The 26488-nt window shown below is 44.7% G+C and overlaps 7 protein-coding genes across 7 annotated transcripts; 5 read left to right on the plus strand and 2 right to left on the minus strand.

The window, feature by feature from the left end:
• Window positions 1-287: 287 nt before the first annotated feature.
• On the minus strand, window positions 288-4154 carry BDBG_02436 (PEP phosphonomutase). The gene is made up of 3 exons (XM_031720787.1): window positions 1475-4154; window positions 485-739; window positions 288-403 (listed from the first exon to the last, which is right to left on the minus strand). The coding sequence occupies exon 1, from the start codon at window positions 3610-3612 to the stop codon at window positions 2812-2814; it is 801 nt and encodes a 266-aa protein (XP_031577071.1). The 5' UTR covers window positions 3613-4154; the 3' UTR covers window positions 288-403; window positions 485-739; window positions 1475-2811.
• On the plus strand, window positions 623-2307 carry BDBG_02435 (uncharacterized protein; the record flags this gene model as incomplete). Its single annotated transcript, XM_002627718.1, has 6 exons — window positions 623-757; window positions 871-1097; window positions 1193-1332; window positions 1397-1491; window positions 1556-1669; window positions 1810-2307. The coding sequence occupies 6 exons, from the start codon at window positions 623-625 to the stop codon at window positions 2305-2307; spliced, it is 1209 nt and encodes a 402-aa protein (XP_002627764.1).
• Window positions 3959-9025, plus strand: BDBG_02437 (26S proteasome regulatory subunit N2). The gene is made up of 5 exons (XM_002627720.2): window positions 3959-4744; window positions 4856-5025; window positions 5095-5624; window positions 5690-7969; window positions 8056-9025. Exons 1-5 carry the CDS (start codon window positions 4605-4607, stop codon window positions 8344-8346), a joined length of 3411 nt encoding a protein of 1136 aa, XP_002627766.1. The 5' UTR covers window positions 3959-4604; the 3' UTR covers window positions 8347-9025.
• Window positions 9026-9763: 738 nt separating this feature from the next.
• On the plus strand, window positions 9764-12184 carry BDBG_02438 (acyl-CoA dehydrogenase). Its single transcript, XM_031720788.1, has 3 exons — window positions 9764-9901; window positions 10005-10282; window positions 10406-12184. The coding sequence occupies exons 1-3, from the start codon at window positions 9775-9777 to the stop codon at window positions 11153-11155; spliced, it is 1155 nt and encodes a 384-aa protein (XP_031577072.1). The 5' UTR covers window positions 9764-9774; the 3' UTR covers window positions 11156-12184.
• A 103-nt stretch (window positions 12185-12287) lies between these two features.
• On the plus strand, window positions 12288-16829 carry BDBG_02439 (transcription initiation protein spt5). Its single transcript, XM_002627722.2, has 5 exons — window positions 12288-13057; window positions 13165-14639; window positions 14710-15291; window positions 15349-15530; window positions 15590-16829. Exons 1-5 carry the CDS (start codon window positions 12695-12697, stop codon window positions 16249-16251), a joined length of 3264 nt encoding a protein of 1087 aa, XP_002627768.1. The 5' UTR covers window positions 12288-12694; the 3' UTR covers window positions 16252-16829.
• Window positions 16830-16835: 6 nt separating this feature from the next.
• Window positions 16836-18436, plus strand: BDBG_02440 (nuclear movement protein nudC). The gene is made up of 3 exons (XM_002627723.2): window positions 16836-17431; window positions 17540-17861; window positions 17978-18436. Exons 1-3 carry the CDS (start codon window positions 17189-17191, stop codon window positions 18007-18009), a joined length of 597 nt encoding a protein of 198 aa, XP_002627769.1. The 5' UTR covers window positions 16836-17188; the 3' UTR covers window positions 18010-18436.
• On the minus strand, window positions 18262-21706 carry BDBG_02441 (aspartyl-tRNA synthetase). Its single transcript, XM_031720789.1, has 3 exons — window positions 20636-21706; window positions 19817-20547; window positions 18262-19755 (listed from the first exon to the last, which is right to left on the minus strand). The coding sequence occupies exons 1-3, from the start codon at window positions 20862-20864 to the stop codon at window positions 18559-18561; spliced, it is 2157 nt and encodes a 718-aa protein (XP_031577073.1). The 5' UTR covers window positions 20865-21706; the 3' UTR covers window positions 18262-18558.
• Window positions 21707-26488: the final 4782 nt, after the last annotated feature.

Consider the following 26488-nt stretch of genomic DNA (forward strand, 5'->3'; position numbering starts at 1 on the left):
GTCTAATTACACTGTTAAAGTTTAATACTGTGTAAGTGGAGACAAAAAAGGGTTATGAGGAATGGCAGACTGAATGCAAGGCCTTTTTTGTGCATACAATGTTGAATAGGGTGTGTAAGATCGTGTAAGTGGGTCTTTTATACACGAAGTTAAACGCGCAAGCGAACACGCCCCAAGTTGGATGGATTCTGTGAAGAATTGCTGGCTGGGGCTCTCAGAATTTGCGCCGCGCCATCAAAGGGGCTTATTATTAACGTTAGTTTGAAAAGGAGCCTTCCGCGATTTGTTTCAAATCCGTTGTGTAGGCATGGCGAATGCTGATCAGACCCAGAAATCGTTAACCCCCCTTGTTGATCAGGAAGTATACACATGAAGCAAGTATTGCGCTTTGCCTCTCTAAGACCTTACCCCAGACACCAATTTAGCATGATGATTATCAAAACTTTACTTTACGAGCACCAGAAGAGGGGAGAGATTAGCGAACTTTCTTCTTACTCTCAAAAAACTAGATGCCATGCGCCATGAGCAGAGCTTTCATCGGCACATTTAAGTCAGCGAGTGTTCTCTATTTCGCTTTTGCCTGAGACCCGTTTCGTTGGAGCTGCCAACTGCAAAATCGAAAATGACCGCGGACGTTGAAGGTTTCACTCTCCTTGCACTCGGCATCGTAGTTATTCTTGTGCGTATGTACGCACGATGGACCATTGTCGGACCTTCGAATTTCCAGCTCGATGATTATCTGATGCCGTTAGCCGGAGTGAGTTATTATCCATCTTTTTTGATGATCACACTTGAGCACAAAACCCAAACCAATGGGAAGTGGAAATATGATTGGAGTGACAGAGCTGACTATTTGTCTCTCAATGCTAGATTGTTTTTACGCTGGAAACAGTCGCTGCGCATATCGTCGTTGCATCATACGATGGCCTCACGAACAGCTATATGACTCCCGAGGAGCGGGCGGCTCTTGATCCTAATTCGGCTGAATTTGCGAAAAGAGTCGCAGGGTCTAAAATCCAAGTTATAGGCTGGTCCTTTTATGCCCTCATTCTGTGGCTGGTGAAATTCTGTGTTGCAATATTCTATTCCAGGTTGACGTACGTGATCTTTTCATTATTGAATCTGGGGCAGATGAATAGAGGTCAAACCACGATGGCAATGGTGATACTAACAATGCAATGCCCATTTTTAGGAGTGGATTAATGGACCTGCCCAACCGGGTGCGCCTCTCGTATGTTATCCTGGGGGCGACGTACATTATGGTCGCTTTATGTCTTGTCCTCCCATGCCGGCCAATTGAGAGATATTGGCAGATTAGCCCTGATCCCGGCAGTGAGTTTTTCAGCGTTTCGACGAGGCCTTGGGACCAATAATTTACTAACTTGAGATATGACAGACATTTGCCAACCAACGATATCCAAAATTGCAGTGCTCATTGTCGTCATTCCGAATGTCCTTACTGATTTTTACCTACTTTCCATTCCACTTCCAGTGAGTCCACCTCTCGCAGCGGAAAATAAATCAATCCTGCTTCTCTAACTATTTTCCGCAACAGTTACTATGGAAGGTAAACATCAGCTTGCGCAAAAAGATCACATTGATGGGACTGTTCAGCGGAGCGTGTTTCATTATGGTAGCAGCTGTTATCCGGGCTGTAACGATTCTTTCTGTAAGTCCACTACATAGCCACAGAAAAAGGGGGGAAACAAGGGAAAGGAAACCAAGGAGAAAGGAGAGATTTCAGACTAGCCGCCATCATAAAGTAGATCCACGACCTAACCTCCCCCTCTTTTTTTTTACACCTTTTAGTCTGGCCCTGAAGGCGCTGTCTCGGGCAGTAGATGGGCATGCCGAGAAACATTCGTCGCAATCGTCGTTTCCAACCTCCCAATCATCCACCCGCTGATGCTCATGCTCATCCGCGGCACGAAACTCAGTTTCCTACTCACGTCCGCAAATCGGCCATCACAACCCTATGGGCATACGAGTAGCAGAACAAAACAAAGCTCCGCACGGGAAGGGCGCAAAAAAGTCCACCATCCACTTTCCATTCCCGGCACCAATGCCTGGGGTAGCGACGAGTACATTCTTAGCACAGGGACGAATGCGCCTCAGAAGGAAATAACCGTTGTGCAAGAGACTATAGTTCGGAGCGATCCGTGGACGCAGGAAGATGGAGCGCAGTCCTCAGCTGCCCAGCCTGAGTGGGCGCGACAGGGCACCCAGACACAGGAAATCAACAGCCTTTCACGAGAACTGCCGGATAAAAAGCGGAATGGTCAATCGAGCGCAATTGAACGTGTTTAAGGAACATATCTTTAATGTTAAGATTCTTTCCATGGTCATAGTTTGGCCATGGTCATTCCGCCGAAGTCCATCATGGTGTAAATTTTCGAGAACTATTTTGACACCACGTTCAAATTCGGCATCCCGTCTGGCACATAGGCGCTGCGTATCGTGTACTGCAACTCATACCTATCACATTTCATGTAATACCGGCCACCATCACTACGGGTTATGGTAGCCGATTAGCGTGATGTGTCGAGAGAAATACGTTCCCCCTTCTTGGGTTGCGTGCTGTGTGCCTGGTGGTAAGGAATAAGAGTCGTGTGTATTTGTATGTATGTACGGAGTACGTGTAGTGGGAAATGCCAAAAACACAAGGCATCCTTTAATGATACGAAACCTAGGCAACATTAATTCATAGCGTAGGATTTCTAACGAACATTCCCCTGGATGTCACAATCGCTACGCCTCAAAAATGCCATACATATAATCATAAAAAAGCCTTTAAAAAATGACTTCATCCTCCTACTTCCGCGTCGATTTCATGGCCTCATATTCACCAAGCAAGTCCGCAGCCGCCTTTTCAAATCCCGCATTTGCACTTCTCCATAACCGTGGGCCAACACTAATCCTTGCCACACCAATATCCGCCAACTCCTGCACGCTTAACCCACGCGGCCAAGCAATGACATTAATCCGCCCGCCCAGCTCCTTTGAAATCCGGACCACCTCATCCTTGGTGAGGCCACCACGCTTCTGGCCTCCCCAGACGAATACTGTTGTGGCGCCAGCATCCAGGAACGCCTTGCCCCGCCGAATTGCTTCATCGACATCATTGTTCAAGAGGATGGCATCAGTGCGCGCATTCAGCGCGAAATTTGGAACACCCGCTCTAGCTGCTGCGGAAAGCACTCGACGGACACGATCGAGGGCTACGTCAAACGTGAAGAGCTGGCCTGTTTCGTTATCATGATCTTCGAGATTACATCCGGACGCACCGGCCTCGATGATGGCCTCAATGGCCTCCTCTAGCCGTTCTCCGTAACCATCCTGTAGGTCAATGGTGATGGGTTTGTTGTGCCGGAGCGCAGCAGGGATAATCCGCCTAACAGCAGCTAAATTCGTGTCCAGATCTAACGCATCATCTTCGAGGCCATGAACCTTCGCGACGGAATAGCTCGCCGTTGCTAGAGCAGGACATGAAGGGTTCGAGGCAACGAATTCTGCGGTTGGCGCATCATGAATATTTGCAAGAACAAGAGGCGTACCAGGGACATGGAGTTTGCGGAGCCGAAGAGCCCTGCCATCTGGAGAAGAGGCAGCCATTGCTGCTGTTCAATGAGGAAGGATAGATAGATTCGTTTACAGTTTGAAGGCGCAGGGAAGACAGTTGTGAAGAAAATGAGACTGCTCTTGTTTTTCTGGAAAATGATGAAACGGATGTTCTGAGATATTTATTAATAACTTAAATTCTGCTTCCGCTTCAAAAAGGGGAGCGACGGAAAGGCTGCCTGTGATATATTTACACATCAGAATCAAAAGGGACTGGGCAGTTCCGGGATTTGTCTATGGTACAGTACCCAGCGGCGAGTAGTTGCAGGATAAGACCAGCTTTTCACGCCCTTGGAGCTGACACGGCTCGTATTATTATTAATAATTGTTCGACTGGCGGCGGGGGTATGGTATCCTGTTTTTTAAGTGCGGGGAAGCCTGTTCATCTCGCCGCGTTTCCCCTTCAAAGAAATCTCGACGAAGAGAGTTGGAATAGCTAAGGATGGAGAGTTTAGTTAACCATTTTATCCCAGCAGACTCAGACCCTCTGTTCTGCTCGGTTGCAGCATATTTGTAGGATAATTGAAGTTCACAAAGAATATTATATAGGGACGGGGCTTGTAAGCTTACGTAACGAGTCCTTTTTCTCAGGTAGCTGTCCACGTGACCCTCCAGCTAGCTATAGGGAACCACGACAGCCTAACCCGGATTGGTCAGCTCCGACCTCGTTCGCTGCGTTTCCAGGACGTGTAGGACCGAGACGACGACGACTTGCGCCTCAACATCACCAAAATCACTATCTTCACCTCCCTTCCCACGACCACGAAATAGCCTCACCTCCTCCCAAACCTTTGTTGCTGGACCCGCATTTTGTTCTTTGCTTTGCCTTTTCTCTTTACGCCAGCTTACCCTTGTCTCTCCCTTTGACCTGTTCTCTCATAGTACTGGGCGCCGTCGTCCCAATTTGATCTCTCTTTCACAACGCATTTCTCAACAAGGCGCCTCGTCTCTGGCAAAATACTTTAAACGGAGCATCACTAGACACTATGGTTGGGCTTGTTTCCGCTGACGGCTTGGTCGGCTTTCTCTCCGAGCCCGATCCTGAGCTGAAGATGTTTGCGCTCAAAGCTTTGGACGCCCAAGTTGACCTGCTCTGGACTGAAATTGCGGATTCTATTGACCAAATGTAAGTTCAAGACCACGTATCTCATATGTGCTGTTCAACAGGCATGATTTCGAAGCCTTGAATGGTTCTTCTACCTCCTAGATGAATGCTAACGGTTATGAATCTTACCAGAGAGGCACTCTACGAAGATGAATCTTTCCCGGAACGTGAGCTGGCGGCTCTGGTTGCCTCCAAGGTATATTACCATCTTCAGGAATACAATGAGAGCATGGTGTTTGCCCTTGGCGCCGGAAAGCTGTTAAATTTGGACCATGGTGGCGAGTTTGAGGAGACCATAATATGTAGGTTACATTTTTTTGACCCTCCTATTGTATGTTTAACTATTGTTGTGCTAACGATCATTCCTGCAGCGAAATGCGTGGATACGTTTATCTCGATATCTGCTAGCCCGAAACCTCAGAACTCCGCCCAAGCTGCTAACAAGGTTCCTCGTCTGAATACGTCATTCCCTCTAACCGCAAATGGGGCTACCAGCACTTCCGCAGGACTTACCTCACCCATCACTCCATTCTCCCAGTCTGCCCTACCGTCAAAATCACTCCTTTCACGGCAAGACTCAGTTTCACTGGAAACCGGTGGCGAAGATATCGGTGCGGATCCCAGTGAACTCCCACTTGTTATCCAGCGCGGTGTTCAGAAACAACTTCATGGTGTCATTGAAAGGTTATTCGAGCAGTGTTTCCGCGAGAAACGCTACCGCCAGGTCGTTGGAATTGCCGTTGAAGCAAAGAATCTCGACGTCCTTCGTACTGCTATCTTGCGTGCGAGTGAGGATGAGAAAAAGGAAAATGGGGAGTCATCTCGGAGTGGTGAGGAACTTATGGAATATGTTTTGGATATCTGTATGAGCGTTGTTCAAGAAAGGGCCTTTCGAAATGAGGTATGTTGTTACGCTATTCAAAGGGTCCCGGAGTTATTTCTGCTAACCTATACGATTTTTCACAGATCCTTAAATTGATTCTCGAGCTCTTAAACGAAATCCCTTCTCCTGATTATTTTTCCATCGCAAAATGTGTTGTCTACCTTAATGAACACTCAATGGCTTCGGATATACTGCGTCAGCTCGTTGAAAAAGGAGACCCGCGTTCTCTTTCTGTGGCCTATCAAATTTCCTTCGACTTGTACGACAACAGCACTCAGGAATTTTTGAGAAAGGTCCGACAAGAAATCAGCCAACTTATCCCCGAATCGAGCGAGACAGAATCTCAGAATATGGGACATGACGGCAGCGCAGCCAAGGAAACGGATTCTCTACTCCAAAATCAAGAGGGTGCACCCGATACTTCAAACAGTCGGAGCTTAGGCGCCGGAAATGAGAAGGACAAGTTATCCGAGGACGCGCGGGCGGCCTTCAAGTCCATCTGCGACATCATCGACGGAGTCAATTCGATCCAACTAAATTTGGAATTCCTATACCGAAACAACAAGGCCGATATTTCTGTTCTCAACAAGATAAAAGACAGCTTGGAAGCTCGTAACTCCATTTTTCATAATGCCGTCACACTAGCCAATGCCTTCATGCATGCAGGAACAACACACGACAAGTTCTTCCGTGATAACCTCGAATGGCTCGGCAAGGCCGTTAACTGGTCCAAGTTCACCGCTACAGCGGCTCTGGGTGTGATCCATCGAGGAAACCTTACACAGGGACAGAAACTCTTAGCACCATACCTTCCCAAAGAGAATATTGCAGGAGTCGGAGGCGCGGGATCAGTGTATAGCCAAGGCGGTTCATTGTATGCCTTTGGCCTAATTTACGCCAACCACGAGGGCTGGGCTGTCGATTTGATTCGGGAACATTTTACGAAAGCAACGGAAGAAGTAGTCCAACACGGTGGAGCACTGGGTCTTGGCGTCGCGGGAATGGCTACCGGTGATGAAGGCATTTACAATGACCTCAAAGTTGTCCTTGAAACTGATTCCGCTCTTAATGGAGAAGCTGTGGGTCTTGCGATGGGTCTGGTTATGCTTGGGAGTGGCAACATGAAGGCCTTGGAAGATATGATCCGATATGCCCATGATACGCAACATGAAAAGATCATCCGCGGAGTTGCCATGGGAATGGCTCTTATCATGTATGGGCGACAAGAAGCTGCGGATGAATTGATCAATGGCCTCTTGGGTGATCCTGATCCTACGCTACGCTACGGTGGTATTATGGCCATTGCCCTCGCTTACTGCGGGACAGGTAGCAATAAGGCAGTCCGACGACTCTTACATGTTGCTGTTAGTGATGTCAGCGATGACGTACGGAGAGTCGCTGTGATGAGTCTTGGATTCATTCTCTTCCGCAAGCACCAGAGTGTTCCTCGCATGGTGGAGCTTCTTTCTGAATCCTACAACCCGCATGTCCGTTACGGCGCTGCTATGGCACTCGGAATATCCTGCGCTGGAACCGGGCTGGACGAAGCCGTGGATCTTCTAGAACCAATGTTAAAGGATCCAACGGACTTTGTGCGACAGGGCGCACTGATTTCTTTGGCGATGGTGCTTGTTCAGCAAAACGAGGCAATGAACCCCAAGGTTGGCGCCATCCGCAAGACGATGCAGAAGATGATCGGGGACAGGCACGAAGATGCCATGGCTAAATTCGGGTGTGCGCTTGCCCTGGGAATCATCGACGCAGGCGGGCGTAATTGCACTATCAGCTTACAAACGCAGACTGGCAACTTGAATATGCCTGGAATTGTTGGAATGGCTGTTTTCGTACAGTACTGGTATTGGTTCCCGCTTTCGCATTTCCTTTCGTTGAGTTTCACGCCTACGGCTGTGATCGGAGTCGACCAGAAACTGGAGGTTCCTGTCTTTAAGTTCCACAGCAATACCCGACCTAGCCTTTTCGACTACCCCCCTAAACAGCAGGTTAAAGCGGATGAAGCGCCTGAGAAAGTTAAGACCGCTGTTCTTTCAACCACAGCTCAGGCTAAACGACGTGCTCAGCGGAGAGAAAAGCAGCAGCGCCGGGAAAGCATGGAGATCGACCAAACCCCTACGACTCCTAAGGTATCGACACAACATCTCGACAAGATGGATGTCGATGAGAGCGCAGTGAAAACTGAGGACGAAGGGAAGGATCGCGAGAAGGAGGAAACCCCAGCTGAAGCGCCAAAGCGAAAAGTGGAGAAGGAGAAAGTAGGCTATGAGCTGGAGAATATGTCTCGAGTCCTTCCAGCGCAATTGAAATACCTAACCTTCCCCGATCCGCGATATGAGCCCGTCAAGCGCGTAAGTAAAAATGGCCCTTATTTTTTTTTTTATTGTTCGTTCGTTTTAGTTTGTGGTTATGCTAATGCTCTGTGTCAATAACCTAGCCAACCGGAGGAGTCGTTGTCGTTCTTGATAAGGCGCCCTCAGAGCCACGTGAGATCATCGAGCTCCGGGCTAGTAGGGAGACAAAACAGACAGCGGCTGGAGAGACGATCCAGGATCGAATCAATGCTGCTATGACCGCGCTGGAGCAACCTGTTGTTGTCACTGGCCCATCTGGTGGAGCGGCAGCGGCGGCTGGTGTTCTTACCGCAGTTGATGAGGATGAAGAGGGAGCTGAAGAAGCTCCAGTGCCTAACGAGTTCGACTATTATTCTGATAACGCGGAGGAGTAAGGGATTGCATGAAGTGAGAGCGGGTGGTGCCTCGCTTCTATGTAATAATTCTGCTATGTTCTCCGGGTCACTAGAATGGTAGAACGGAGAAGCACAGAAAGCGGTGGGGGCGTTTCTTCTCTCCCCACATCCCCCAGATATTCTGGTTGCAAGTTGCCCCTTAGTTTCTTCCCCTGCTTTTGGACTTTTCTCTTTGTCGACTACTACTAGGGCTAACAGGCTTTCATACCTGGTTGATCCCTCCTTGATCCCTCCTTGGAACTAGCATTCACATGTATTTCTATTTTTGAGTTTTCCCCCCCAATACCTATGCATTTCCGTCCTCGTAGCATATATATGGAGTGCATTAAAGAAATATATGTTCTACTAGAATAATACACAGCATGTTTTGGCATTAACGAAAGATCAGGGGAGTAGAGTAGAACTTGTATAGTTTTCAAGACCATCGCAAAGCTCAATCCCATAGGACTTTCCCAAGTTGAAATCATTATGAACGAATCCTACTAGCTATAGCTTCGCCGTTGGCAACAAGAAAACCATCTCTTCCCATCCCAACCTGAATATTTGCATATGGTTTCACATGCCCATAAAAGCCTCTGTAAGGCCATTCATTGCACCGATCCACTAAACCGGAATTCTTTCATTCTTTCTGGGGATTATTGGGACCTCGGTCCTCACAATCTAGTGTTCGATTGTTAAAAATATAATATATATATATATATATATAATATAAAAAAAAAATACAATAGAAAAAAAAAATGCAATTGCGTTGCATGGGAGCTGACCTCCTGAATCAGCGCCACACACGGGGAGAGTAAGGAGAGCTGTCGAATTCTTTTTGGTGTGTTCCAGCGCTTCACCGGGCACATGGCAGGTGGTGCATGTGACGTAACTAGAGCTTAGCAAGCGTGAAAGTGGTGCGGTACATGAACCTGGAGACCTGCTGGATACATGCTGGTGGAGCTATGATGCGCGGATGCTGAGGAGGCAGCGCTTGACATGTGAAACTGGGCCAGGGTTGTGTGCCCGTTGCCGCCAACAAAGGGCAGAATGCGGAACGAAAGGATCAAAGATTCTTCAACTAAAAGGACAAAAAAGAGCGGAAGAGAGAAATGAAAGGACATGCGACAGCCGACAGCCGACAGGTGGTTATTATTATTATGGGGTATTTCTCCTGGGACTAGAAAGGGAGCACAAGGCCTTTGTTGTCTTTATACTCTGTACCTTATGATGATATAAAAAGTATAATCCGCCCGTCTTTATTTATCTTGTCGGATTTTTTTTTTTCAAACCTCTTCCTATCTTTCTCTAGGAGATACTTTTCCTTTCTTTTCATATTTTAGTCTTATCATTCATTGTGTTTCGTATTCCTGTGGACTAGGAGTCCTCGATTTTTTTTATTTTTTTTTTTTGGGGAGGGGGGAGAAAATGTCTGAAGTCTTCTCGAAGGACGCTGTGACGTCTCACAACAAGCCGGACAACCTCTGGATTATCATTGATGAAGATGTCTACGACCTCACCAAGTTCCAGGATGAACATCCTGGCGGAAAAAAGAGTATGTGGTACTTTGCGTTGGTCCGCAACATTGGTTCCCTGCCCGAGCTGGTAGCTATATGTATTAATTCGAGACGGTGCTGACTATAATGGCCTCCAACTAGTCTTGCAGCGAGTCGCTGGAAAGGATGCCTCGAAGCAATTTTGGAAATACCACAATGCTGGCGTTTTGAAAAAGTACAGCCCCCAACTGAAGGTTGGATCTTTGGACTCGAAGAAAGTTGCAGCTGCACCACCACCCCCTCCATCCCCGCCTGCCACACCTCCGGCGGCCGGATCGTCCAATTCTGAAAATGCTGTCGCATCCCGAACTGCTGCACCCGTTGCTCTAGAGCCATATGGCGACCTCGTTCCTTTTGCGGACCCCGCCTGGTACCAGGGTGTATGTCTCTGTCCTTTCTACACTTTGCAGATCTAATCATTTCACAAAAGACTTCGTTCATGAAGACAGAACATTATTGGCTAACAAATTATCCTTCTCCCTCTCTTATTTCCCCTTGAACAGTACACCTCCATGTACTACAATGAGACCCACGCTGCTCTCCGTAAGGAGGTTCGGGAATGGGTAGAGTCCGAGATCGATCCACATGTCCATGACTGGGACGAGGCGAAGGCCATCCCCGAACATCTCTACAAGCAAATGGGAGACAGAGGCTATCTGGCTGGTTTGATGGGTGTGGCGTATGAACCGGCCCTGTCCAAGAACCAAGTAAAATGTGTACCGCCAGAGAAGTGGGATTTCTTCCATGAATTGATTGTCACCGATGAGCTCTCGCGCGCCGCCAGCGGTGGTCTCGTATGGAACCTGATTGGTGGTTTTGGTATCGGCTGCCCGCCAGTTATCAAATATGGAAAGAAGGAGTTGGTGCAGCGCATCCTTCCAGCTATTTTGTCTGGTGATAAGCGCATCTGTCTAGCCATTACCGAGCCGGATTGTGGAAGCGATGTTTCCAACATTTCCTGCGAGGCTAAGTTGACGCCAGATGGGAGGCATTATATTGTCAACGGTGAGAAGAAATGGATTACCAACGGCATTTGGGCTGACTACTTCACAACCGCTGTGCGGACTGGCGAACCGGGCATGAACGGTATTAGCGTACTGCTCATCGAGCGGTCCGCTGGTGGAGTCAGCACCCGCAAGATGGATTGTCAGGGTATGTCAACAAGTGGCACTGCCTACGTCACCTTCGAAGACGTCAAGGTGCCCGTTGAGAACCTGATCGGCAAGGGGAACCAGGGCTTCAAAGGTAGGTGATCAAAGACCTCACCCATACCCACCTTTCTCTTGAAGCAATATCCCAAGTCCTCTTAACGTAATTCTAACGCATATATACTCTACTCTTTGAGTGATCATGATGAACTTCAACCACGAACGCATGGGTATAATAATCCAATGCGTCCGCTTCTCGCGCGTCTGCTACGAAGAATCCGTCAAATACGCCCACAAGCGCCACACCTTCGGCAAGCGCCTGATCGACCACCCAGTGATCCGCATGAAGCTCGCGCACATGGCGCGCCAGATCGAAGCTTCGCACAACTGGCTCGAAAACCTCGTTTTCCAATGCCAGTCTATGGATGACACGGAGGCCGCGTTCCGCTTGGGCGGTGCCATTGCGGGCCTGAAAGCACAATCGACCACTACCTTCGAGTTCTGCGCGCGAGAGGCCAGTCAGATCTTTGGTGGTTTGAGTTATACTCGGGGTGGTCAGGGGGGTAAGATTGAGCGGTTGTATCGGGATGTGCGCGCGTATGCGATCCCCGGCGGGAGCGAGGAGATTATGTTGGATCTTAGTATGAGGCAGAGTTTGAAGGTTCACCAATTCTTTGGGATGAATCTGTAGGTTGCTGGCGTTTTTATGATTTCTTGTGGTTTTCCCTTTTTCTTTAACTTATCCTGGGGGACATTCATTCCATATCCAATTTTCATTTCATGTACATGTACATGTACTGTACATACACGCATACCATCCATACATATTTCTTCTACTTCTCCTTTATTTCAAAGACCAAGACTGGCATGCTATGATCTCCGGGATTTTATTTTATTTTATTTTATTGTATTTTAATTTATTTTTAATTTATTTTTTCTGCATTTTGGGGATTGTTTCCGTTCGGCCTAAGTTACCCATGCTGGCTGGATATCAGTTCTCCAGCCTTGCTGTTCTTCGATTTATTTTTTGTTATTAGACATGTATTGTGTCAGTATTCATCCAGTTGTTGCATGATGTCACTTGCACCAGGTAAATAATCCATAATCCCGCTTGTTTGGCCAAGGAGCCACTGCGTCTCTAAACAATTAATACATCACGTGATGTATAAAACGCGCCAATCTATATTGGCCGAATACGGCTGCCGTTAAGCGCCGCAAGCGCATCCATCAAACTTGCAAAGAATCTCAACCGCCGCTCATCGCTAATGCTTATCCTTTTCACTACTTCCCATTCACGCCAGGCGCTTGTGAAGCAGGGAGCACGTTGCACTCTCTAATCTTACCTTTCCGTTTTCATCTACAGAAGGCTGTTTGAAATCTTCCGATTGCGACACGAGATACCCTCGGTACGATTGCGCCTTTGGTAACTACCAAACCTCATCCTAACGAGCTCGAGCTTCGGGGGCTTGTATTTCTACAGGCAGGCGAAAGTACTGAGGCCATAGATCCAGACACGTACATAACGGTACATGAACCCTTATTGTCTTCACTATTCTGAGCGCAACACCTCGACCACCGGCGGAAGTAAAAACACGTGTAGCAAAACTATCGAAAGTTTTCGTCAGCGCCTCACGCAACTACACAATGTCTAACCCGCCCAGCAATTTCCTTAATGAGGACTTCGGATCCGAAGAGGAAGATGATGACTTTAATCCCGCCCCCGTCGAGGATTCCGATGATGACCGGCCGAAGAAGAAACGGGGGGCAACACCTAACGATGATGTGGCGAGGGATGATAGGTCTAGGGTAGGGGGAGGGGGCGACGAGGAAGACCAAGAAGAAAATGAATCTTTGCGGAGAAAAGAGAAGGCTGAGAATAGCGAGAATGGAGAGGGAGAGGATTATGGGGACGTGGATGAGAGTGGTGGGGAAAGGGATGCTGGAGGTTCGGAAGAAGAGGAGGACGAAGAAGATGACGATGATGACGAGGATGAGCAGGCTGTTTCGGTGAGTTTAGTTGGATTCTGTTCTGGCATCGCCAGCCAGGTTATCACGACTGAGGACATAAAAAGAAAGAGGTGTTGGATCGGGTTTACTGATGCCTTTTATTCTAGGGTCGACCACGGAAACGTAGACGGCGGGGAATCAATGCCTTCCTTGAGGTTGAAGCTGAAGTTGACGAAGAAGATGATGCTGAAGAAGACGAGGAGGAGATGGGTGATGGATTCGTCGCAGAGCACCCTGACGATCTCGACGCTTTACCCGTTGGCGCGGAGACTGATGATCGAAGACATCGCGAGCTGGATCGGAAGCGAGATCTAGAGGCTACAATGGATGCTGAGAAACAAGCACAGGCCCTTAAAGAACGGTACGGCCGGAACCGAGCTGTGGCAGCAGATCTGGTCGTTGTGCCGAAGCGATTACTGCTACCGAGTGTTGATGATCCGAGTATATGGGCCGTCAAATGTCGCCCTGGCAAGGAAAGGGAGATTGTTTTTAACATTATGAAGAGAATCGAGGACCGTCCACCGGACTCCAGGAGGCCGATTCGGATCATGTCTGCGTTCGAGCGGGGCGGAACTATGAGTGGATATATCTATGTTGAAGCCCGCAAGCAGGCCGACGTCCTCGATGCCCTGAACGATATGTCGAATGTATATACCAAGTCGAAGATGATATTGATCTCCGTGAAGGAAATGCCCGATCTACTCAGGGTAACCAAATCGGAACAGCTAATCCCTGGTGGTTGGGTACGCATCAAGCGAGGGAAGTACCAGGGCGACTTGGCGCAGCTCGAAGATGTCGAGACGAACGGACTGGACGTTACTGTCAGGCTTGTTCCTCGTCTGGACTACGGTTTAAACGAAGATATGGGCGCACCTAATGGTGATGTGAAACGGAAGAGACCAGGTGCTAATAGTGCCATTGCTCGCCCGCCGCAACGACCATTCAGCGAAGCAGAGGCTAAGAAAAAGCATGCAAGGTATCTGAGTGCTACCTCTGGGCTTGGAGGGAAGACTTGGAATTACCTTGGCGATAATTACGTTGACGGGTTCCTTATCAAAGATATGAAAGTGCAGCATCTAATTACAAAAAATGTCAACCCACAACTTGATGAGGTTACCAAGTTCGCCCGTGGTGCCGATGATGGCACTGCGAATCTTGATCTTGCTGCTTTGGCTGCGAGTCTTAAAAATACGACTACTGAAGACTCATATCTCCCTGGGGATACTGTTGAGGTTTTCCAAGGCGAGCAGCAAGGTGTGGTTGGCCGGACGGTATCCACCCGCGGGGATATTGTCTCCATTAAGGTTACGCAAGGCGAACTTGAAGGACAGCAGATAGATGTGCCTATCAAGGGCCTCAGGAAACGCTTCCAAGAAGGTGATCATGTTAAAGTCATTGGCGGCAGTCGATTCCGTGACGAGTTGGGTATGGTGGTTCGCATTAAGGATGACCGGGTTACTTTGCTCAGCGACATGAGTATGCAGGAAATCACGGTGTTCAGCAAGGATATTCGAGAAGCTGCGGATGCTGGTGTTGATGGGAAACTTGGCATGTATGATGTTCATGATCTCGTGCAGCTTGAGTAAGTGCTTCTCCCAGGAAACAATTTCCATAGCCCCTTGACGCCTGTACTTTACTAATAACTTTTGCAGCCAAGCAACTGTCGGTTGTATTATCAAGCTAGATCGAGAATCGATGCGGGTCCTTGATCAAAACGGATCAGTTAGAACTGTACTGCCGTCCCAAGTCATGAATAAAATCCTCCAGCGTCGCAATGCCGTCTCCACAGATCGTAATGGCTCGGAGATCAGAAGCGGCGATACAGTCCGTGAAGTTACCGGAGAACAACGAACAGGCGCCATTATCCACATCCACCGTTCATTCCTTTTCCTTAACAACAAAGACGCAAGCGACAACGCGGGTATCATTGTTACACGAGCGTCGAATGTTACTACGGTCGCAACCAGCGGCGGGAGATTAGCCAGCCGGTCTGCTCCCGATTTCTCGAGGATGAACCCAGCAATCCAGAAAAATGGAATGAATGGCAGCGGAATGCCACCACCGAAGTCGTTTGGTAGGGATCGGACTATTGGCAAGACTGTTACGATTCGAAAAGGCCCCTTCAAGGGCCTGTTGGGTATTGTTAAAGATACGACTGATGCTCAAGCGCGGGTTGAGTTGCATTCGAAGAATAAGGTGATTACGGTGGACAAGGATATGCTCGCCATAAAAGAGTATGTGTCTCCTTCCGCCTCCATTAAAAGCTTTGTCCAATCTGACCATCCACATAGTCCTATCACTGGTGCTTCAATTGATCTCTCCCGATACGGCGGTAGAGGCGGTGGTGGAGCCGGGCGGGGCCGAATCCCTTACGGCAGCTCTGCAGCTCCCCCCGACTGGTCAGGAAGTCGCACACCTCTGGCTGCAAATGACGCCTCACGCACTCCTGCATGGCGGTCTTCTTCCTCACGAAGTGAGTATTCATTCCCATTCTTTGTCAACAACCTGATCCATTCCTAACAAATCCAACAGCACCAGCCTGGGGCTCTGCAACAGCAAGCGGCTCTCGCACCCCGGCATGGAAAGCGGACGGTTCCCGTACTTCAAACCCATACGACGGCAGCCGAACCGCATATGGCGGTACCACATTTGGCGGCGGCCGCACCCCTGCCTGGACTTCCGGAACAAAGACCCCCTATGACTCCAGCTCTGGTTTCGGCGGCTCCTCGACTTCGGGCTTCGATGCTTTCGCCGCTGGCTCCCGAACACCGGCGTATCCTGGCGGTGGCTCGCGGACCCCTGCATGGGCGCCCGGATCCGCAGCGCCTCCACCTATCGGACATAGTAGCGGAAGTAAAAGCAGCTACGATGCCCCAACCCCCAGCACGGATTACTCCGCACCCACACCTGGCCCCTACGGTGGCGCCCCGACACCTGGTGCCACTGCTGCAACACCACATGGTTGGGCAGACAATGCACCCACGCCTGGTGCGATCCATGCGCCGACGCCGGATGCTTCAGGTTATTCTGCCAAACGCACCGGCGAGCTGTACGATGCTCCAACCCCTGCTGCCATCGGAGGTGGGAGACCGTACGATGCTCCTACTCCAGCGATGGGGGCGGGTATTCCAGCTACACCTAGCGCGGGTGATGATGGCGGACCTAGATACGAAGAATGCACTCCGAGCCCGTGATTGTGATATGGCTAGTCCAAGTGTGCTTCGGGACTTTGGTGTTTCTTGGACTTTTTTTCGGAGATGAGTGTGTGATCAGTTGGATTTGTTGCTTTTCCATGTCACGTAGCTTTCACTTGTGGTTTTACGGCGTCGTTTCGGGCGTCTACTTTCTTATTTTGTAGTTAGCACTTTTTCCGTTTCCCTCGTCGCCATAGCATGGAATTAAGGTATACCGGGCTATTTTGCTTCTCCTCCTTATTCTCCTTTTTCCTTTTAGCGTTCGTTCGCCTTTTTATCTATTTCGTCTTCTTCTGCTGGTGTGCTGCCAATAAAAGGGCCAGCTTCCTGGGTTTGATTCTCGCGAAGGTGAGGGAGAAAAAAAAGGGAAATTTTGATTAAAATCTAGTTAATTTTAGATTGTCTCTATTATCTCTTCTGTTTTCTATATTATTTCTCCTGCGTGGTTATATTCGAACGTCGGGGGGAAATGTTGTATATCTCTCTGATAAGATGTTTGCTCAGTTTGCTATTCAATCTGAAAGCTTGCTACTGATCTCCAGCACCCGTCAGAGCTCTAAAGAACCTCGTAGAAATACAGACATTAGGACCAAGACAACGGGCTGGTAGAGGGTCTGTTGGTGGATATCTTCTTTATTTGTCATATGCTTCTAGGTTTTCTTTTCTTTTCTTTTCTTTTTTTTTTTTTTTTTCCCCTTATTTAGCTAACTACCCATAACTCTTTCCGTGCCGACTGAAGAGCTAGGGAAATCCGCAACCTGCCGCCCCACCACAAGCAAAACATTAAGAGTTGCGGCGAAGGCTTCTGGGCGCCCACCTAACCACGCTAGACTTCTTCTATTCAAACTTCACTCAAGCCAGGAAAGGAACCAAAGGAATATTCTTGCCACGGACAGTATATCGAACCGAAACTCCTCCTCAGCCGAAATTAAACGCAATGTCAGACACTGAGACAGGTCCAAGCAAGGAAGTTATCGCAGAGCGCGAACGCGAAGAGCGTGAACGCAAGGCAAAAGAGGACGCAGAACAAGCCACACTACCCTACAAATGGACGCAAACGATTAAAGATGCCGATGTGACGATTCCTGTAGCGGCAAATATCAGAGGGCGGGATTTGCAGGTAGATTTGAGTAGGACTAAGATCTTCGTCGGCATTAAAGGCGGAGAGACGTTTATCGATGTATGTACGGACATGGAGTACAATCATGTTTATAATCCGTACATATTTTTTTGATTTTTGATTTCTTTGATTTCTTTGCCTTTTCTTCTGACATTTACATTGGCATAGGGAATGTTCCCACACCCAATCCGCGTCGACGAATCGGCCTGGACCCTCGAGCCCACCTCCCAGCCCCCCGGCAAAGAAATTTCTATCCACCTCGATAAAGTTAACCAAATGGAATGGTGGCCGCATATCGTGACGTCCGCGCCACGCATTGACGTGTCGAAGATCACGCCTGAGAATTCAAAGCTAGGAGATTTGGACGGTGCGACGAGGAGTATGGTAGAGAAGATGATGTATGATCAGCGGCAAAAGGAGATGGGGAAGCCGACGAGTGATGAGGAGAAGAAGATGGAGCTGTTGAGGAAGTTCCAGAAAGAGCATCCGGGTGAGTATTTTTTCAAATTTCCTATTATATATCTCTTTTGCGCGGTTTATGTTTGCTTTTACCTTTGGTTTTGGAAGCTTGTGAATTGCTGACGACTACTTCCCTTTGCTCTGTAGAGATGGACTTTTCCAACGCAAAGATTGGTTAAATGCAAATATGCAATTAAATCGTATAAAATATTCAATACGCAAGCGCAGACTCGGGATGGCAGGAACAGAGTGAAAAGAACCTGGCCAAACATGAATCTAGGCGTACTAATATTAAGTGTGACGAGCCAATGGGACGCTCTGTATGTGTGTAGGTAGAAAAGGGTGGATATGAACATACCATGATTTACGAACAATGAAAGGAAAATCTGTGACCATTATAAAAATGCATACAGTAGCTACAAGAAACCGGGGTCCGGAGTTAAGCGCTGGTCAGCTTACTCCTCATGTGGTAGATGATAAGTTCATTGATCGAAGTGTGCGCTAACTCTTATTTAAAAACAATCTACTGTATAGAGAGAAATAGAGAGAAGAAGTCTAAATAAATATGGTTGGTATCTAATCTATTAATACATAAATCCCAAGGGCTCCTGAAATTAAGAAACTGGTATGCCAACATCTATCAACAACATAACGAGGCGTGTATCAAACCCCGTTGAGGAGGAGGAGAAGGAGTGAAGAACAATGAGAAGCTGTTTCCCATATCGTACCTAACCAGCTCCAGGAGTAGCATGATCCCCTATCCTAATTGCCTCCCCCAAATCCCCTTCTATTTTCTGCTCCCCATCAGCATCCTCATCCTGCAACCGAAGATGATAGGTCCGCAACGACTCCTCCGTCATTTCACTTGGACACTTAATCAACAAATCTTCTCCCTTCCCAGACTTCGGGAACGCAATTACATCCCGCACACTCTCCTTGCCCAGCATAACTGCCACGAGTCTATCGAACCCCAGTGCAATGCCAGCATGTGGTGGGCACCCGGCCCTCAGGGCCTCAAGTAAGTGCGCAAAGTCAGCAAGCCTCTCGGCGGGCATTTTCAGGATGTCGCGAAGTATGAATTCTTGGACCGCGGCAGAGTGGATACGTCGACTTCCGCCGCCGAGTTCGACGCCGTTGAGGACTAGATCGTAGTGGTCTGCGATTACTTTCGTTGGGTCCGTGAGTAGAAGGGATATATCTGACTCGCGCAGCGGGGCCGTGAAGGGGTGGTGTGTGGATGCAATGCCGGCCGCGCCTCCTTGGCCGGGCTCGGAATCGGTAATGGGGGAAAATAGGGGGAATTCTTGGACCCAGAGGAAGTGGAAACCTGTAGGGGCGGGTGTGAGGTCGGCTTCCACGGCCGCTTTATGGATTTCCCGACGAAGATCACCTAGTGGAGTGGAACCTCCGGAAAAGGGTGCGTTCTCGCGAGCTTGTATTATGAGTAGGTCTCCGTCTTTCAGGTCTAGTTCTTGCTCGAGAACCCATGTCGCTTCGAATCCAAACGGCTGGAGTCCCGAGAGGGGTTTTCTAGAGTCGTAAACGAAGGCGCCAGGTCCGCCTGCGGGATTTTTATGGAAGATACTCGCTTCAGGAGAGTCCATGAACGAATTGAGGAAATTACGCATATCTTCCGGGTTCTCGTTTCCTTCTAGTTTCATGGCTTCAACTATGGGATTATGCAGTGGACTGATTTTACTAACGAGGTCGACGGGTACCATGTGCTCAATCCGCTTGATCTCCATGCCGATTCGTACGTCTGGTTTGTCTGATCCGAACTTGGCCATGGCATCTTCATAAGTGGTCCTCTGGAAGCTCTCCGAGGGTAAAGAGTGTGTCATTAAGGAAGACCATAGCTTTTTCACAGCAGCTTCGATTACCGTTATCACATCTTCCCCAGTTGCAAATGACATTTCTAAATCGAGCTACTCGGACGAGTTAGAGGCACTGCTACCCAAAGCTTGAAAAGGGATCGGGGTTGAGTACCTGCGTAAATTCCGGTTGCCTATCTGCCCGAAGGTCCTCATCCCTGAAACAACGGGCGAATTGGTAATATCTCGGAATGCCGCTAGCCATGAGAATTTGTTTGTATTGTTGCGGACTTTGTGGGAGTGCGTATGCCATCCCACGTCTTCTCGTGGGAACTAAAAACTCCCTTGCTCCTTCGGGGGTAGATTTGAACAGTAGAGGTGTTTCGATTTCTATGAAAGGTAGTTGGCATTCTTCCAATGCTTCTCGCAAGACATTTCTAGCTCGCGCACGGAATCGCAGTGCATCACGAAGTTTGCTATCGGCTCGGATCTGCAAATGCCGCTTTTCCGGGGGGAAAACTGTGTCAGGGGTCATGATAATGTCCTTAGGAAACTCATTAAGACAGTGTATGTCCTCCAAGGCAATCTCTATACTGTCGGCCTTGGCTTCCTGCCCCTCCCTAGCGTCTGGCTTTTCCTTCAAACTAGGTTGTTTTTGTTGTACGACCCCCTGCACAACCACGGGGCTATTTGCCTCAATGGATTTCAGCTTGGCAAAGGATTTATCTTTTGCAAAAGCTATGATCTGAACATTTTGTGACAGAATTGGATCTGTTAGGCGAACAAAGGCCATCCTCTTTCCCATATCGACTCGCTTCCCTAGGTAGCCATGGAGCACAACCTTCTGGCCCAAAGCGGGACGTTCTATAAGTGATTTGAGGTCAACTGTGGCAGCTGGAAAGTTTACTATACAGATAAAATATCAAATTAGTCAAAAATTCCTCTTACAAACTGGCAATGATATGAAAACTAGGCTAGATGTCCGTCCTCGTACTAGATTGTTTGTATTCTTCAAGATGGGAGCGACACGACGGAGAGCAAGCAGCGCTCTGCTGGCGCGACCAACTTCCGGCATGAAAACCTCGGACGCATCCAGAGTTGCATATTGGTCCCCAGGAGTAGGCGACTCGAATTCCTCGTATATAATTTGATATTTCAAGGTAGCTTTGACGCCGTATGGCGGCAAGCCGAAGGGCTCCCGGAGAAAGATGGGTGGGGAGCATAGGGGTTTCAGGCGCGGGTCCGGACAATTGAGATCCAAAAATATGAATGTCTTATTGCACGAAATGTCCCTGGGGTTGCCGCATTAATAGTTGCTCAGTGCTGTTTGACAGATGAACAAACATGATGCCAAGACTTCACACAACATAAAAATCTCAACTTCGACTTTCGACTTCCTCTTCCTTTTCCTTTCTTTTCTCCATCCTTCCAAGTTTTGAACAAGTGAGTCCCCTAAAATGCTGAATTCCTCGAAATCGAAACTCAAGCATAAGAATGCTAACATGCCTCTTTTGCCATAGATGATGAAAGCCTAGCGTGTACCATATGAACAATGTACTCTCCTCCCCTCTAGCTATCGTAGCTCTCTATCCCTTCGGGGGTGGCTTAAGTGGCTTACTAGTAGGAGGTTGGATGGGGAGATGATAACAGCGTTCGGCACATCCACCTTGTTACTTTGCGGACGCATTGAAAAGGCATCTCTGATCAACAATTCTTGGACGGTGTTTTGTAGCTCTTGCAGCTATATTCCCCTGTTCTCCGATAGTTTTTTAGCTTCTTAAGCCTGCTGCGTGGGAAACTTGATTTTCTGCCCTTTTCCGATGTTAATATTTGCTAGTGGGCGATTGATTTTCTTTAGAATGAATGAATTGAGATAGTCTTGTGATATCCCCGTCAGCCGTCAGATGCTAAAGCGCAAAATGATTCCTAAACACCTGATTTCACTCAGAGTCACATCCCTCTACGGAGGATCCTCTCAAAAGTTTTGATGAGCACTAAAAATTTAAGGTGCAACTGTGGAAGGTGTAAAGCTTGCTTGATTGAAAGGTTGCTAGCTTGCAGGAAGCAGAAAGCTTGACCTCGCTAAGTGCGTCACTTGACCTCGTTATGTAAGCTGACCTCGTAAATGTGGCCTGTGCCACTATCTGACCTCGCTCAATACATCTTTTCTTGTAATTTGAAACCACTCAATTATTTATCATCAATTCTATAATCAATTCTTAATTAATTGTAAAACATTTTTTAATTGATTGTAAAATAATTCTTCTCTCATTATAACTTCTATATATGAAGAAGACTTTACTAATTTTATTAATAATTAATTTAATGCTGAAATAATTCTTGAATTTAATAATAAAGTAAGTATTTATATAATTTACACTGAATTAATTATTAACTGATTTTCAATCAATTGTTAATTACTTAAATATATAGATTGAATTTATTTTTATTACTATAATTAATTAACAATTACTTTAAAATCAATTATTAAATATTTTTATCTTAATATATTTTAAAATTCTGTAAAATATCTCTTTACATTCTATATAAATTTATCTGTTTATTTAATTGATTATAAATCAGCTATATATACTTTGATTAATTAATAAGCTGAGTGAATAAATAAATAAGTGAATTGAAAGATTAAAAGTCAATTATTAACTGATTATTACTATATTATATAAGGTCAGAGTTAGACTAACTATGTAACTGTGTGTCACGCTCCCGGCAGCGCCAAGGCCCTGCTATGGTTTCACACAGCTCATCACTTTCATGCAGATGATTTCATTCTGTCTGAACCAGTTTTCAACTACTCTATAACATCATTTAAATATATCATAGAAAGATCTGATTGATGAATAAGAGAACTCTGCTTTTATACAAGATCAGCAGATTACTCTTTCTTAGCAATGAGACATCACTGAGATATCACTTCAGCTATTCTTACTCATGAAATGAGAGAAGAGTATTCACTCATTATCTATATAGAATAGCTAGATGCTGACTTCTTATTAAAGAAGTCAGTGATTCATTTTATTTCTTTTCTTCTACTGAAATATATACAGAAGTTACTGCATATCTTATACAATCTTCTTAGTATACTAAGTATTATATCTGTGATATTCTCATAATAACTCTGTAGTCTACAAGCTCACTATTCAAGCAAGATAGTCAAGCTCACTTATACAGCTTTCTAAACAACTATTTCTACATGATATCACTGACTAGTCATCACTTTAGTTCTGTTATATTACAATTTGAATCACTCAATCTGATTATACATTTGAATCAGTTAAGCTCTAACAGACTAATATAATCTTATACATTTATACTGAGACTGATCTGATCTCACTCTCTGAAGAAAACACTATATCATTCTCTAGAGTGTGTACATCTCTACTCTAGCAGAAATCTGAGATTTCTGAACTTACTGCATATTTTGATATAAGCTCTTCAACTGCTCTATTATTATCACAGCTTCTACACATCTACATCTATTATAAAGATAGAGAGATTAAGATTGAAGATTCTTTAAAATATAAGAGAAATATCTTATCTGAATTTCACAGCTTTATCTGTACTTTTAAATGAAAATTTCATCTTAATCTGAGCTAGTATAATACTTACAAGATATAAGTAATCTATACTGTTAATCTTCTTGAAGACATCTCTGCAACTACTTAAGCTATTAAGAAGAGAGAGCTTGAGTATATTAATACTATTATAACTTAAGAAGAATTCAAGAACTTTCTACTGAATTAAATCAAAGATTACTGTAATCACAGCTTCACAGCAGCACAGCAGTTCAATATATTATATTAATAAGATAATAAGAATTCTTCTGATTTCAATACAAGATTTGAAGAATATTAAGAGAAATTAACTGATGATTTGAATCAATTAAAAATACAGCTTTATCTTATAAAGCTGACTCATAAGATGTGAATAATGATATCACAGTATCAGAGTTTATTAATTAATTATACTAAGCTTATCAACCTGACTTTCTGAATCTATTTAAATAATTAATTCTTTAAGAAAAAGATTAATAAGACTTCTTCTAAGTAACTTATAATAGAATCTAAACAGCACTATAATAGCTTCAGTATAGAGAAAGTAAAGAAGAATTCTAAGTATTCTAATTCTTCACTCACTGTGAAGAAATATTAAAAAAGATTTGATAAAAATCTCTATTTCAACTGTGAAGCTGATAATTACTATATCAGTGATTATAAGAAGCTGAAGAAGAAAAGAAACTGAGAAGATATCTTCTCAAAGTCAACTTCTCTTCTGATAAATATATCTATGAAAGATAAAGAAGAGAAAGAAATAAAGAATTGATAATTCTTATATCTCTGAGTTTATATTATAATCACAATGTATACTCTGAATAAGAAGATATCAGTGAGATGTCTACTTGACTTTAGAATAGATATTAACTTCATATTTCATTTCTTTTCTTTGATAAAGAGTTGAAAGAAGATAGATCTGTCAGATCATGTAAAATTTACTGATGAAATAAAATATCACTGTTTTAACATAATTCAAGCACAGTGTATAATCACAGACTTAGAAGAAATCTTCAAGAAAAGCAGTCTGCTTCTTCACACAGTTAATATTATAGATAAGAACATCATTCTAGATCTTCTGTAATTGAGAGAAAACAATTCTCTCATTAACTGAGTCACTCAGATGTGACAGTATTATCTCACTAATAAAGAGACAGTGATAGAGAAATCTGAAGAGTTTTATCAGAAGAACCTTGAGAAAAAGATTGAGTCAATATACTGTATAGCAGATGACTGAGACTTGAGAATAGATGAAGAAGTTATCACTCTTACTATAAGATTAGCAGCAGTATTCATTATTAAAGACAGATATACACAACATCTCTTTACAGATTTTAAGAATATCTTTTCAGAAAGAGAAGCAGTGAAGTTTTCTAATATCAAGATATAATATAAGATTTATCTTGAAGACAGTGTAACAGTGCTGTATAAGTCTCTTTACAACTTATTTATAAAGAAATTGAATATTCTGCATAAATATCTTGAAGAAGCACAATCAAAGAACTGAATATATTTATCAAAGAGTTCAGCAGAAACATCTATACTCTTTGTACTTAAGAAGAATGATAGACTACATCTATGTATAGACTACAGAGATCTTAATAAGATGACAGTTAAGAATTACTATTTATTATTATTAATTAACAAGATGATCAATCAATTATCTGAAGCAAAGATGTTCTCAAAGATTAATATACAGAATATCTATCATAGAATCAGAGTTAACAAAGATAATATTTGAAAAATGACTTTTTATATCAAGTACAGTAATTTTGAATATCTTGTTTTATCTTTTGATCTTTATAATGCTTCAGTCATCTTTCAGATCTATATAAATAAGGTACTGCAGAGCCTTATTAATATCTTCTGTATAGTATACTTAAACAACATTCTAATCTTCTTAAAAATAAACAAAGAACATAATATTCATGTTCAAGAAGTGTTAAGTCACTTGAGATAGTATCAACTCTATATAAATACTGAAAAATGCTCATTCTATATACAGGAGATTAATTTCTTAGATTATATTATTAAGATGAATGACATTTCAATGAACAGAAGCTGAGTCTCTGCTATTAAGAACTGATCAGCCCTGCAAACATATCATGAGATGCAGATGTTTCTAGAATTTGTGAATTTCTACAGATAATTTATCTATACATATTTACAGATTACTGTCTCTCTTACAGATCTGTTAAAGAGAAGTATGAAAGACAGAAAAATAGAACTATTTATTCTCACTCAAGACACTGTACAGATATTTATGAAATTGAAACAAGCTTTTACAGATGTTATAATACTGAATCACTTTAACTCTGATTTACTCAGTCAGTGTAAGACTGATATATCTGAGAATAAGATCTGTGAAATCTTTTCACAGTTAACATCAGAGATCTTTCAATATTGAAAGAATTAGAGAATAATCATCTCTAAGAAAACAGATAATGAATTATCTGTAAGAGAAGACTTTTTCACAGAGTCTATAAAACACTGTGAATAAAGATTAGTGATCTTCTTCTTCAAGAAGTTATCACTCACACAGAGAAGGTATGATACTTATGATCAGAAGATGTTAGTAATTATTGAATTCTTTAAAATCTGATAACATTATCTTCAGAGTAGTAAGTACTCAGTGCAAGTTCTCACTGATTATGCAAATCTGCATTACTTCTTGATAATAAAGAGCTTGACAGAACATCAAGCTAGATTAGACTGGCCGCCGGGACCATGAATTTCACATTTAGTCTCATTTGGTCTGATCTTATACATTTCTTGACGTGAGTCTCACCAGGACCAAGCCTTAAAAAATCTGAAAATGAACCATTTCTGAGAGAAATGATGTGAAAAATGACCAGATTTAATTCAAGAATAGTGAAATGAGAGTAATTTTTCAGAATAAACTGTGAAAGATGATCATTCTTTCAAAATCAGAATGAAACTGAGACTGAAGATCAAAATCAGTCTCATTCAGTTCATTCAGTGATTGCTTATATAATCAGAATTTGATAACAATTATTAATAACACTCATGAAACAACTAAATACATTCTTGTGTAAGTTTATTCTTCACTTTCTCATGAAAACTACACTTCTCTGATATACTGTGATCAGAGGTATTAAACTGTCTGATAATTTCATGTTTTATAATCATGAGTTTCTTGATTATTTCTCCTTGTAATTGTTCTCAGTGATAGTGATAAATATCTTAACTTGAGTTGAACTTTCACTTCATTCTCATCTCTATCAATGAAATTGTCAGAATATCATGTATTATCAGTG

The sequence above is a fragment of the Blastomyces gilchristii genome, assembly GCF_000003855.2.
Source record: "Blastomyces gilchristii SLH14081 genomic scaffold supercont1.3, whole genome shotgun sequence".
NCBI classification, from domain to species: domain Eukaryota; kingdom Fungi; phylum Ascomycota; class Eurotiomycetes; order Onygenales; family Ajellomycetaceae; genus Blastomyces; species Blastomyces gilchristii.